The 14214-nt window shown below is 41.8% G+C and overlaps 1 protein-coding gene across 1 annotated transcript in view; it reads right to left on the bottom strand.

Annotated features, from left to right (window-relative positions):
• Positions 1–1343: 1343 nt before the first annotated feature.
• Positions 1344–14214, bottom strand: part of LOC307200082 (putative acyl-CoA dehydrogenase 6) — a 51214-nt gene continuing 38343 nt past the window's right edge. Inside the window, exons 5-9 of the mRNA XM_079948455.1 lie at positions 13777–13944; positions 10080–10253; positions 6078–6239; positions 5354–5504; positions 1344–2252 (exon numbers count right to left, since the gene is read on the bottom strand). Coding sequence (XP_079804581.1) covers positions 2162–2252; positions 5354–5504; positions 6078–6239; positions 10080–10253; positions 13777–13944 — 746 coding nt within the window. The 3' untranslated portion in view covers positions 1344–2161. The remainder of the gene's footprint in view (positions 2253–5353; positions 5505–6077; positions 6240–10079; positions 10254–13776; positions 13945–14214) is intronic.

The raw sequence follows: 14214 nt of genomic DNA, 5'->3' as shown, positions 1-14214 counted from the left end.
ACAGTGACTCTGCTGAAGTAGGTTAGTGACTGGCCCAAGTTTACCTAGTGAGCTTTGTGTCTGGGTGAATTTGAAGCTTCCCAATCTAAGTCAGGTAACTCGACAGCTAGAAGAAAGGGAGAGCACAGTTTACCAGCCCAAAGGCCTTTGGGGCAACAGTGCCTACAGCTTTCTGGGTAGAACATCATGGTCAGAGGGAGACCAACTCAGATCCCATTCAGAAGCTTGTGAAGAAGCAACTGCTGCAATGCTTTTTTTCCTCTTCCCCTCACCAATCTACATTTCTTCTGCATCCCTCTGTTACACTGTGAGCCTGTGAGCAGAGAAGGTCTCATTTTTTAATATCTGTATGGCACTTAGAAGATGTTAAAAATCACCCAAGTGCTTAATATTAAACGATGCTGGCTTAAAACCCACTTCAAAAAAAAATGTGGGTGGCTGGGGTTGAGGTTGGAGAAAGCCACCTGGGGAAGAAAAAACATACATAAATCTAGAATTTGACACTCATGTTGAACTGTTTGTTAAATATTTTTTTAAATCCTAAAACTGCTGCCTCACCTACAGTTTATAAGAACAGAAAATTTGATCTTACTCTTTCTTCCAACGTTATTTCATCACTAATTTTTTTTAATGAATGAATGAATTGATGCATCGTTCTTGTTTTGCAATCATAAAACTCAATAAATATATTTTAAAAACAGTTCTGTGGTAGAGAAAATAACATGAATTTAAAACTCTTGGTATCGAGCTGTCACAGCGGTAAGACTTGGAGTTGGGTAGGCAAGTCCAGAGACCTCCCACTTCTTGACTGAGTGTTTGTTTGATCATTAGAATATTGGGCACCTGGGCACTCGTTCTATTGTGACTATAGTTCTTGCCCCTTTTTTCTCTTCTCTAGCCAGTCCTTCCGACTCTGACAAGCCGAGCGGGTGAGACAGACTAACTGTGTGTTGCTGCTTCAGTCCCTTTTGCCCAGGAGCTCCAGACTTAGGATTTAGTAGGCTTGAGAGTAGGGCAACTAAATAGCAAACTGAGGGGGGCAAAGGGATATTTCCTACCATGGCTACTACCCCCGTCCGTCTAGCCTGATGAAGGCCAGTCACATGGCCACAAAAGGGGCAAGAGATCAAAACAAGTCCTTTTAAAGCAGGTAAGCCTTAAGATAGCAATGTGCAATGCGTATTGTGAGGGGTGAAAGTTATTATTATGAAAGCCCATCATTTGTGAACTGTTTCAGGATCTGAATCGTCTGTCATAAATGTAAACTGCATGCCTCACTCTTGCACTGTCCAGATGGGTAAGGCTTTGTTTTTGCTTTAGACAAAATAAATAGTACGAGCCAGTTCTTCAAAATTTAAAAATATTTTTTATTCAGCTTAGTACCGAGTCAGTGTTTGCAACTTATTGCAAAGTCAATTACCACTTCTTGATTGTCAGATGTGTTAACAAATTACACTAATTTAGCCAACCAGATGGAATTTTAGGGGGTTTGCTTTGAAACATGTTCTGTGAATTACCCATTTTAATTGTCTCCTTGCTGAAAACAGCTACGCTAACAATAAACCTAAACAATTACTCTGGAGCAGCCTAGATATGTGCTGTGCACACAAAGGTGTGCAATCAATACTTTGTTATTCCAATTGAGGAATTGCCAGAAGCCTCCCTTGGAGCAGAGAGGATTCACACAGACATTTAAGAAACTCTATTGGTATTTGAAGTTTCTCTTGACACATGATGAGGTTCTTCTATTATATGGAATTTAAAAGCAAATAAGAAACAATTGCACTTCTACAGCAATTAAAAGCAGGCCCAGAAAAAACAACCTTTCACCAGAAGCTACTGCTCAAAGCTCTGGCTTTTGTGACGTATTTAAAATGTTTTAGCTTTGTAAGAATAGCCAGAGAAATAGTCCATCTCTGCCCAACCAGAGAGTGAGTATAGGTCATGCCATATAATATTTGAGGTAAAATAAGGTTGCATGTGTTTCTGGCAATGATTAGGTATGTTATTACCATATAAGGCACAATCCCAGCAACATGAATGTTAAGAACATTCAAGGTAAGTAACTCTTAGAACAGATCTTTTGGATATTTTTTCCTCACAGAATCTACCCAATTCAGCTTACTGAAATGTAAACAGAGATCAACAGGAGTCCTGGGAGTTACTTCTTTGGTAAGATGTCCATGTACTTGCATATAATGGAAAGCATGACCTCATCAGCACCAGCTCCTATGGAGAGCAATCTAGAGTCTCTGCGAAGGAAAAACAAAGCAAACATAACAATGGCAAAACGAAGATTGTCCCATCTGGCAACTTTTAAACACAACTGCAGTTGGGTGTTCTTATTACTGCATAGAATGTTAGGTTCTGAAAGAAGTTACCTTCTGCCCAATTAAATTAATGAGCCAATAAGTCACTGTTTAGTTTAAAATGCAAATTGACTCTTTGGAAATGGAAACTCTTCAGTCGATCCTCAGTATCATGTAGTCAAAAAGCGACTACACAGTCAGCCCTCATTTTTCTAGGGAAAGGGCATGGCTGGTTGGAATGCTTGACAAGAGCATTCCACAACTTTTTCTTGCAGATCCCTCCTCTTGCTTTAATTTCTTACAAGCATGGGGAAGGACTGTGTCTCAGTGGTATGCTCTGCATGCAGAAGATCCCCGAGTATCTCCAGGTAGAGCTAGCAATTTCCTGTCTGAAATCCTGGAGAGCCTTTGCCCCGTCAGTGTAGACAATACTGAACAGGATGGACCTATAGTCTGACTTGGTATATGGCAGGTTCCTGTGTTCCTCAGGGAAAAGCTCTGAATATTTAACCCTCTGTGCCCATGGTGGCCGCCTAGTCTTTGAAGTGAATGGGAAAACTTACCAACTGAATATATTCACCCAATGGGACAATATATGCTTGCCTCCTCCCATATGAAAGAACTGCTGCGTTGAAGTATGTGGGTTGAAATAACTACAGTAGCTGGTCAAATTAATTTGTCCAAGCAAGTGGGATTTCTAAACTACTTGCATGAGAAACACAATATTTTTAAAAAATGTGCACTTGTGGTAAGTGACACATACCCACAAACAATGTGTCCATTTGTACAATCACATAGCCAAGATATTCCATGAAAACTCTTGTATAAGTAAAAAGAGTGACACAGAGAAGGAAGTTGATAAACAGAAATCCCAGAGCATGGCAATTGAGGTAAGCAGACTTTTTGTAAATTAATTCTTCCACAGCACTAGGGGAAAAATGTTTCCATAGCCGAGAGCAATTTGGAAAGGTTGATCCAAGAATAAGACAGCTGACGGACTTGCATGGTGCCTGACTAAAGTATTCCTCTATGAAGCAACTTGCAGCCCAAACACAGCAGCCAGATGCTATGGGATATGATGGCTGTAGTAATGCAAACTGACCTATGCGTCAGACGCTTACTAAAGGCTGTGCAGCAGAAACATCACCAGGGAGTGAGGTTAAGTGACAACGTCATTGACAACAGTCATAAAGTCTGAGCAAAAGTAGCAGCATTTATCGAAAAGCTTTCCATGTCCCCAGAAAAATAAAATGTAGTTCGTTCTATGACTACGTAATACTGTATATCTGGTGAGGGCGGGCGGGCAAGGGTGGATGAGGAATGAAGTCAATCTCTGACTTTCATTTGGGAAAGCAAAGAACAGTTTTTCTAAGAAATTTACCAAATATTCTTGCAGAAAGAAAGAATAGAAAGTCAGGGAGGGGACTGTCTGTAGCATTCCTGCTACCGCTCCTTCAGCCTGGCCAGGATTCAAAGACGGATACTTGCACATACAACTGGAACTTTATAAATTGCTTTTGGCTAAAGAGTTTCAATTCCCAAAAGTACAATTTGCATTTGAAACTAAACAGCAAACAAAGGTTTGCTGAAAGACCGATGCTTTGCAGCTGGCTCATAAATGGACTTAAGACAGAACAGGTAAAGAAAGTCCTTCAGATAGTCTTTCAAGCCAATCGCGACTGGAAGGCACAAGCAGAATTCGCTGATCTGACAGCCCAAAAGAATACTTCTGCCATTTATTTTTTAAAAAAAAAAACCATACCAAAGGAGTTAATAATTTATGTAATGAGGTTGTTTCAGGCCAAATCACTAACCCAGCTCTTATATGATGGCCCCGACTCTAGTTTTACGCGCCTGGAGGCAATTCATTCTAAATTTCTGAGGGATATTCTTCAAATACCCCACTGCATGCCAAATGCTGCCTTGTGTCGAGGTCAGCCTTCAGAAGGCCAAAGCCGGGGCTTGCCTTGCTATTTTCAACTTTGCCTGAAGCTCACTTTCTATCCCACTCACCCTTCAGGATGGCTTTCAGTCTGTATGGGTTAAGCCAACCCACAAATGCCAGCTATATGGATTATCCCTGGGCTCCCTCATCCCTCTGGGACATGAAAAGGCTGGAGTGGCTCTCAAACGGCCTACTGTAAGATGTTGAATGGCAGCGCAATTTAGGTTCAACCTCCAACCACACTGACTGACAGAGCACTCCAGCCACTCAATAAGCCAACTCTCTATACTCTAGGTCAAAAAGCATTGCGGAGCTTTCGTTCCGGCATGCCTAAATGCTATTCCCTCAGCAATGCTGGAGGCAAGCTACCAAGACTGCAAGTGCCCATGTGCTTCTGGAGAGGTTGAGTTGGCAACCCATGTCCTCCCACACTGCTCTGTTTATGGAGATCTGCTGAAACTTCACTGAACCCCTCTTATCTGCCAGGTCAATCAGATGCATTTTTAGGTCCTCCTTCTCTCAGACCAAAATGCATCAATCACTCTTAGGGTGGCAAAGTACTGTGTTGCAGAAAGCAACGCATGCCAGGAACTATTGTTAATTTTTTTAATGCTGATGACCATTTTAATTCATTTTATGCTACTTTTATTACTTTGTTTTATTTCATTTCCCCCCTTCTTATATACATATGGATAATATGTTCTATGTACTCCTTACCCTGGTTTCTTAATGCTGGCCATTGACTGTAATAATAAACATTTGAACTAAACAGTGGCTTGCCTATTTAGGAGGAGTCTCATGTGTGTGTATACACTTTTCTGAATTGCATCAATTGAGCTTAAAATATCAAATTGTGATGTACTGGTTAAAACAGGGTTGTGAAGAAATATGTTGGATGTATGGATGTAATAACGTAATAAAGATACCTTCCCCATATTTATATTAACTCCAAGCATACAACACCTTGCCGCAAAGAATTAAACCTCATTTAGCAATTAAAAAAATTACCAGTGGTATGCATTCTAAGAAACAAAACATTTAAATCAAAAGTTATTTCTTCTATGTCTATGTATATATTGATCACAGAGTATTCACTCACCTGTACAGTCTGCTCACCAGCACCTCATTAGTGAACCCCATTCCTCCCCAGAACTGGAGACAACTATCTGTTAACTCCCGAGCCAGACGCCCTGCCTTTAATTTAGCCATGGATGCAAATTTGGTCACATCATTGCCACAGATATACAGAGCTATAATAGAAAAAGACATAAAGAATGCATTTTAAGAATACCAATATGGATATTTTCTTTGTTAGGTTTTATAGTTTATATGTCTTTCTTCCATCATGGAACCCAAGGCGGCATACTTGCAGTTCAATCCAAGCAGAGACCACAGCCAGACCTGCTTAGCTTCAGCAAGATGGTGGCTTAATGTGTCTCCATGGATGATAAGGCTATCGATGGCTGCTAGCCATAATGGCTATGCATTACCTCCAGAGTCAAAGATGGGATTCACAGGTGGGGAGAGTGGTACTGAGCTCATGTCCAGCTTGTGGGCTTCCCAGAGGCATCTGGCTGGATGTTGCATGAGCTGGGCCTTTGATCTGATCCAACAAGCAGATAAATCCTAACAAAATAGTGTGGGGGTTTCCCCCCAATACTGTCTTGCATGAATGTAACAGACTCCGGCTTGCACAACAGGACTTCACCTTCTCCTCCAGCCTGCAGTCTCCCGAGGACCCTCAAAATCTGCTCTGGAAAGTTGAGGGTGGGAATCTCTCCCCGGTCAAGCAGATATCTGAAGCAAAACTTCAATCCACTTACCAATAGCCCGATAGAGTAAAGATCGAAGGAGTTCCACCTCTGTCGCTAATTCTGCCAGACGAAAGTGCACTGTTTGGTTATGAAGTATTGGCTGGTTGAATGCCTTACGCTGGCGAGTATAATCAACCGTCTCTTGTATCGCATTTTCCAGTGGCATCAAAGCTATATGAATTGGAGAATGAAAGAGGAAGTGAGTTTAATGAATGACTTTTCCGCAAAGGTTATGAACGCTAACCCTTTGTATTTTACCGGAGAAGTGGCCCTAATGACAAGGGTTGTGTGTGTGTGTGGCTCTAGAGCCTGTGGTTAAACAATGATGGCTTCGTTCCGACTTAGTTCACACACCCATGCACATCGTTCCATTGCTCTTCTTCACAGGTGTTTCTGTGAATGGACCACTGAAAAGCATTGTGGGTGAGATGATGAGAGGAAAAAATGAAAGTTTCACCTGTGATGACCCGTTCACTCATGCAAGTCCTCAAGCAACAAACAATAATGTTCATTCACAGAGAGCCTGATTCACCAATTCAGGGTAGATTAACTTGTGACCTCCAAACAAGTTAGTGTTTGGAAACAGCTTTAAAGGACATTATATGTCATATGTCTTAGAATGGATCACTAAGGTATTAATTTACTTACAGCACGTGTTTCCTTGAAAATAAGTCCTACTGGGCTCTATGGTGTTTACTGTCTGGAAATGGCACTTAACACCCCATGGCTCATGCTAGCAGCTCTGAGAGACCCAAGGGGATGGGGGAATCCAATGTACACCTGCGTATAGGCTTGTTCACCTGTTAACAGTTCTAAGGAGAAATCTCAACCTGGGAAGAGTCCAATATTTTCTGTCAAGCAACCCTCTTAATGTGGGGAAAGTGAATCAGGATATACTGTGTCTATTTGAACATTGTTACTCCTTTCTTTTCCTCTCTCCCCACCTCTCTCTCTCACTGTCACTCCTCACACACACAGATGCACACGCAACCCCAAAAAACCTCCCTTTTTCTTTCATTGCATGAGTTACATTTCATACTCAAATAAAATGTGGTTGCACTCTGGTTTGGTTGTAACTTTTATCTCATGGCAAGGGGCAAGGCCCATATCCAAGACTCTTACTGGCTTAAGATTCCCCCTTCTCCCCCCCAAAGTAGAAAGTGAATAGGTCCATCACTCCATGAGAATGGTAACTGCTCCTCACACTTCAGTCTTGCAGAACGCTCCACCTTTCACACAAGAAGACGACATTTTTGAGGTGTTTTCTGACACAGAAGAGAAGCTTGTGAAGAGCTTTGCAGGTGTGTTAGAGCTTCTGTGGGACTCTGGATTGCGACGAAATAGAGCTTACAGTACTTTGTTCACCAAGAATTCACCCCAGGAATTCCTATTCCCACTGAGCCACAGCAAACACCACTTTATAAACCATCACAGTGGCAAAACTGTTTTCAAGGGTTGAGAAGGGAGAGAAATCAGCTTAATCTTCAGCGTTAGTGCTTAAGAATCCATTAGTTGCAAAGCAACTGGAAACCTTCCTTTGTTAAGACGTTTTCATGTCCTAGACGAGTTCTCAGCGTAACACTGAAGGAAAATGACTCTTAAGTGTTACTGTGCCTCTGTGAACATTTGACACTGCCTGCCATTTTCAATTCCCCCTGCTGCTTCCGCACAACAAATGTGTAGCCAAAAATAGTTATTCCCAGCATTCATGTGAAAACATATTCAGCTTCTCAAGCTGAAGTTGCTTTGTTGCTATTTTACAGCTCACTTAGCAAACTCAGGCTTCACTTTGTCCAGGATGTTGTGGCAGCGCCATGTCCCCTGGATCCCTCCTGACATCAAACAGGCACCTTCACTCTGCTGGTCTACGCAGTGGCTGAAGAAACTTCTGTCTCAGAAAACCTATCCAGACGTTGTACTTAAATGTCTGGCTGATATTATATATGCTTTTTATTGGTTTGTATATTTTTGTCATGTTAATCATAGAATCGTAGAATTGGAAGGGACCACGAGGGTCATGGAGTCCAACCCCCTTGCAACACAATCTCTTGCCCAGTGCGGCACTCGAACCCATAACCCTGAGATTAAGTCTCATGCTCTACTGACGTACCTGTTCTATATATAACTGCACTTATATACTCCTTGGATAATTTTATTTTTTATCAAGTGGTTTATAAATTTTCAAAATGAATAAAATACTTAAGACCTGTGTGCCCTGCTAGAATTATTATTATTATTATTAATTACCTGCTCTTTGCTCTCAAGATCCCAGGGTGGGTTACAATGTTATAACGCAGTAGTCCTCCTAGCGGTGCAGCAGTACAATTGCTGGCACATTTGCAAAGCTAAGCAGGGTCTGGTCTGGTTTCAAATTGGGTGGGGGACTGTGTGTTGAGATTCCTGCATTGTTGGACTAGATGACCCTGAGATCCCTTTTCAGCTCTACAATTCTATGACTGCATGAATATTAACAAATGGTTTAAAACAACATAAAAAGGTCAACATAAATAAAAAATATTATTTTGACTGCGTCAGACCAACACGTCTACCTACCTGAAAATAAAAAGAAAGTGTGTCCTAAAAATATGCAACTCAAGTGTCAAAAGCCAGGATAAAGAGGTATGTATATTCAGCATTTGCTGGAAGCTATATAATGAAGGTGCCAAAGGCACCTCTGTGGGGAGGGAGTTGCACAAGTGGTAAAAGGTAAAGGACCCCTGGACGGTTAAGTCCAGTCAAAGGCGACGGGGGTTGTGGTGCTCATCTCGCTTTCAGGCTGACGGAGCCAGCGTTTGTCCACAGTGGAACACTGTGACAGAAAGCAGAGCGCACGGAAATGCCGTTTACCTTCCTGCTGCAGCAGTACCTATTTATCTACTTGCACTGGTGTTCTTTCGGACTGCTAGGTTGGCAGATGCTGGGACAGAGCAATGGGAGCTCACTCAATTGCGGGGATTTGAACCACCGACCACCTGATCAGCAAGCCCAAGAGGCTCAGTGGTTTCGACCACAGCGCCACCCATCCCACACGGAGATTGGAATGCAGGCATTCCCTTGGTCTCTTTGTGAAAGTCTCCTGCTTTAATTGCCATGCTGTTTTAACAGCCTGGTGTATTTCTAATTGTTTTGTATTTAAACAATGTTGTGTAATTGGTTTTCATGTTTTGCAAACCGCTTGAATGCTACCTTGACATCAGGCAGTATATATGAATCAATAAAATGGGTTGTATGCAATGCATAGTCAAAACAAGCCCACTGAAATTAATTGGCATGGCTAAAGTAGGTCTATTAATTTCAATAGGTCTGCTCTGAGTAGAAGCTGGTTGGCAGCAACCCAATAATACTTTGTTTCCCATAAGGAAACAAAGCAGAATTCAATCATTAATTTGTTGCACTTATTATAAGAACATATGAAAGTGATCTCTATAATAAAATTAAGAAAATGGCATTTCCAACAGGGAGTTTTGTTTTTGTTTTTTTTAATCCATCCTAATGGCATTGTGAAGCAGATGGCAGTGCTATATGGGTAATAACAAATGCACTAAAAATCCTAGTTAAGGAAAGAAAAAAATGTTAATTTCTTAGTTTTGGGTGCTGAGCGAAGCAGAGGGTAAGATTAAGTGCTAGGAAATTCTACACATTTTCTAGGAGGTCCTTTTCATAATAAGCATGTACAGCTGAGTTCTGAAAGCCCCTCTGGAAAATTTACAACCGCTAACTTATAAGAACATAGGGAGCTGCCTCTTACTGAGTCAGAAACAGAACTTTTTGTTCCATTTGTGGACTCCTGCTTGTTGAACTTTCATTTATGTATTTTTCTGCAGACAGAATGTCAAGGATGCAGAAGGGAGGAAAAAAGTGACTTTGCCAGCGAATACCAAAGTATTTGGTGTTCAGCAAAAATAAGGGCTTTCAAAATGCCCATCAAGATATGGCTGTGATCTACCACTAAAATGTATTTTGTAAGTTGTTATGTAAGGGACAGGCTTTATCACTGCCCAAAGGACTTACTGTTGGCTACTCCCCACATTCGCTCCTCTTGGAATTGCAACATCTGGTACGTAAAGCCCATTCCTTCCTCCCCAATGAGGTATTTTCTGGGAACTCTGACATCTTCAAAAAAGATTTGTGCCGTGTCGGATGACCGCATGCCCATCTTGTCGATTTTCTTAGCAATGTGAACACCTAAAAATAAGTGTTCGTGGAAAAAGTGACAGGAAACAATTAGTCCCAAATGCAACCGTGGTATTTTCTTTTTTAAAGGTATAACCAAGAGTCTTCCTTTTTAAACACATAAGATTTTAAAATTTAAGAACACATGCAAGTGTGTCTGTGTGTTTTTAAAAAAACCCAAGATAAGGTAAATACTTCCATTTCTACCTCAACTGTAAAAGCAGTGGTGCTGTTGTTAATCAGCAAATCAGAATTCTCAAGATTTAAAAAAGGTCTTGCTTTTCATAATCCTGGAAACAGGAACAGCTTCCTAATGAGAGTAAGCTGAATTTTAAAGTGAAAAATGTCAAAACTGTCCAGGTTGCTTATTATGGTAAAACGTTAGAATCTTGATTAATAAAGGAAACAAAACATGTAAAAAAAAATTACAGAGAATTAGTATGAAATTTGTTCAGTCTTTCAGAGCGTCATTCAAGTACCTAAACCCTTGAGAATGTACCCTCCATTCCCATCCAGAATATGGTTCTGAGAGCAAAACACCCGCAACAATTAACCTCAGGTCATTCCAGGATAAGTGAGCTTTTAAAAAAGAAAAGAAAAGCATTTGGAGAAAATGGGAAGGAGTGGGTTGAGAGAAGGGGAAATTTCATCTTTGTTCTCTTTGCTGGGTGGAGGTCAGAATGAAATAGATAAATGCTATTTTCTTTAAGGTCACATGACCTGAAACAGTCAGCAAAACAAGGCTGCGGAATCATCCTGGGCTTTCTTCTCTTTTTAACCATGTGTTGGCATGCCAGGGATAAGCAGCTATGTGTCGGACTATATGGAAGCTAGCTGCCTTAGACCAAGTCAAGCCATTGGTCTGCCTAGCTCAGCATCGTTCACTCCGGCTGCTAACAGCCTCCCAGGGTTCCCCCAAGGAGCTGGAGGCAGTGTACATAGTTTCCCCCTCCCCATTTTATCCCATGAGCCTCTAGGGCTCTTCCACTTAATGTTTCAATCTTGCGTGTGTAATTAAGCCCATTAGCAGAGTGGAGTTCACAGTAACGCATGGAATACACGACAGCATGACTGAAAACATCCTCCAAATTCCAAATTCAAGTAAGTTTCTGAATCTTGGCTGAGTAGCAAAGTCCTAATTTGTTATGTTTCTAAGGCCGCTTGGTTAGAACTGCACGCACATTTGTAATTCTAAAGGAAACAAAAGTCCACAGAATGATAATCAAAGCAGCTGGATTCAGTAAGGTTCAAAAACTAAGAGAGGTATTTCACCCTGGTTAGGAACAAAACAAAGAAGAAATAATTCAGGATTACTGGCCATTTTTAAAAGAAAAAACAAACGGGCTGCAAGTTTAGCTCTGTTATGGCCAGACTTAATTTTGGTGAAGTCCATAAACTCAGTTCACATAAATTTTAATTGATCTCAGGCACAGTATTATCATTCCTTCCATTTGTATGTTCAGGCAGTGGGCGCTGTTTACTTATGTAGCCCAAACAGCACCACCCACACGCAAGGGAAGATATCGGCAGGTTTGAGGGGTGGGGTGGAACCCAAGGTTCACAGAAGTACACAAAATATTGAGGGCGGGGGGAAAACCCCTAAGGAGGAAGGAGAAAACTCCAAAGCCAGCCTGACGAGAACTGGGTGTGCTCAACGGCCACAGAATGCTGACAGACCATTGTGGGAGGGTGGTAGCGTTAATGGAACCATGAACAGAGCCACTGCATGCTGCAACATTTCATTGCGGTTCCCACCTGTCCTTCTCCAATGCAGAAGAGGGGAGGGATCAGCCCTGAAGATGCATGAGAAGTTTGTTGGTTTGTTCTTTTAACGGAAAAGGAGCAGTTAATGGAACAAAAGTCCTTTAATAATAAATGGAAATATTTTCATCTGAAATTGTGGGCAGTGCTGACAATGGAGATTCCAGTCTTATCTGGGGGGGAGAACAGTAATTTTCCCATGCAGAAAACATAGTGACTCTGATGCAGGAAACCCTACTATGGTCTGTTCACATCGAAATCGACCACAACTATCTACTTATCCTTAAGTTGACCTGGAGGCCTTCATCAGTTGTCCACAAAGTCTCTGAGATCCCCTTCGCTGCCTCACTGAATCATGAGATGCTGAGAGTGGTTGTCTCTTTCTCCCATGAAAAGTACGCAGAGCTGAAGAAGGAAGTTTCAGCTCTATGTGCTTTTCAATTGTCATTGCCAATCTCAAATCTACATACAGTGGTACCTAGGGTTAAGAACTTAATTCGTTCTGGAGGTCCGTTCTTAACCTGAAACTGTTCTTAACCTGACGCACCACTTTAGCTAATGGGGCCTCCCGCTGCTGCCGCACCGCCGCAGCACAATTTCTGTTCTCATCCTGAAGCTAAGTTCTTAACCCAAGGTACTATTTCTGGGTTAGCGGAGTCTGTAACCTGAAGCATATGTAACTTGAAGCGTCTGTAACCTGAGGTACCACTGTATATGTCTTTGGACATATTAAACTGACCCCAGTTTCAACCATATTTTGTAAAGAAAGATGGTGATGGCTCTGGGTTTTCATTGGTTTGGACTCCGAATTGCTCCTTTGTCGACTGTAAAGTACCTGGGGGAAGCAATTTCTACAAACCGGACTTTTCACCTGAAGCCCCGACCACCACCATATCCCACATCACTCCCAAGCCGCCTCCAGCTCCCAGGAGCAGATTTGTAGGAAGGGAGGTGAGGGGGTTGCAGAAAGGGAAAAGGTAAGGCAGTGAAGCCTATTTCATGAACTGTTTTAAGTTCATGGGTGGAAAGTTGGGATTCTGGCCATCAGGTTTCCAGGTCACCTAATGAAGTTAAGCAACAAAAACAGTTTATACAGCAAAGAAATATATCTATCTTTCTATCTCCTGGCTGTAGCTTTGGTGACCGTTCTCCAAGACATACTGGATTGATAGCGGTGTGTTTGGATGTTTCAAGCCGTGTTTTCACAAGTATTGTTTTTTTAAAAAAAGAAAATAAAAATCTGTGGGTTTCTTATCTATTCCTACAATAGGTTACAAATTACCACATCAAACACATATCTAAGAGAAAGATGGTTTTACATTTCCGCTGCTTGGGGTGAGGGAAGGGGTAGAGACTATGCATAAAATATTTACTTTCCTTTCATTCCCATTTCTCATTTCCCACCCACCCCCCCCCCATGCGACTTTCAAACCATGACATATCATTTAGCCTCTCTCAAATGTGATTGATTACTTTAAGAGAGTATCTCATTTCCAGGCAACACTGTTTTCATTTGAGGATGGAAGGACAGGTTAGGGAGGTCAGAACAGAAGATGTTCCAGCCCTCCAATTTTTGGTACTACTGCCATTTCCCCATATAATTTATTACATTTGCATCCTGCCTTTGTTGCATCATGGAACTGAAGGCAGCAGACTTGCAGTTCCCAGGCGGTCACCCATCCAGGCACAGGCCAGACCCAGACCTGCTTAGCTTAAGCAAGTTGGTGGCTTCATGTGCCTTCACAGACACTCACAAAGACACCAGTTTTATTACCAGGTAGCTTCATCGGCAGACACAGAAGAGATTTGTTTCTGTGAGGTGGTCCGTCACTAGTGTTTGCCAGCAAGCACATCCAATCAGCCTGACAACCAGATGTAATCCACATTTTGCCACCATTTATAACATAGTCATCTCCTTTTCTTACAGCCTTCGTCTTGATGCCTATTCAAAAGTAAAGAAGTTGTTAGGTGTACCTGTTCCAGAAATAAGGGGTCTAAAAAATCTTTTCAGGCTGTATAGGGCTTTGTGTAACAGCACCAGCATACGGGAACTATTCTAGTAGCTAACTGGCAACCAGCGCAATTCTTTCAGCAGTGGTGTAACACGATGGTTATAGTCTGCCCTAGTGAGCTGAGCTGAGCCACTGCATTCTGCACTAACTACAGCTTCTGAACCAACCTCAGAGGCAGCCCCACATGTTTCCATTTGCAT

Source organism: Podarcis cretensis, assembly GCF_951804945.1.
Source record: "Podarcis cretensis genome assembly, chromosome: 12".
Classification (NCBI taxonomy): Eukaryota; Metazoa; Chordata; class Lepidosauria; order Squamata; family Lacertidae; genus Podarcis; species Podarcis cretensis.
This window is presented reverse-complemented; position numbering and strand designations above follow the sequence as displayed.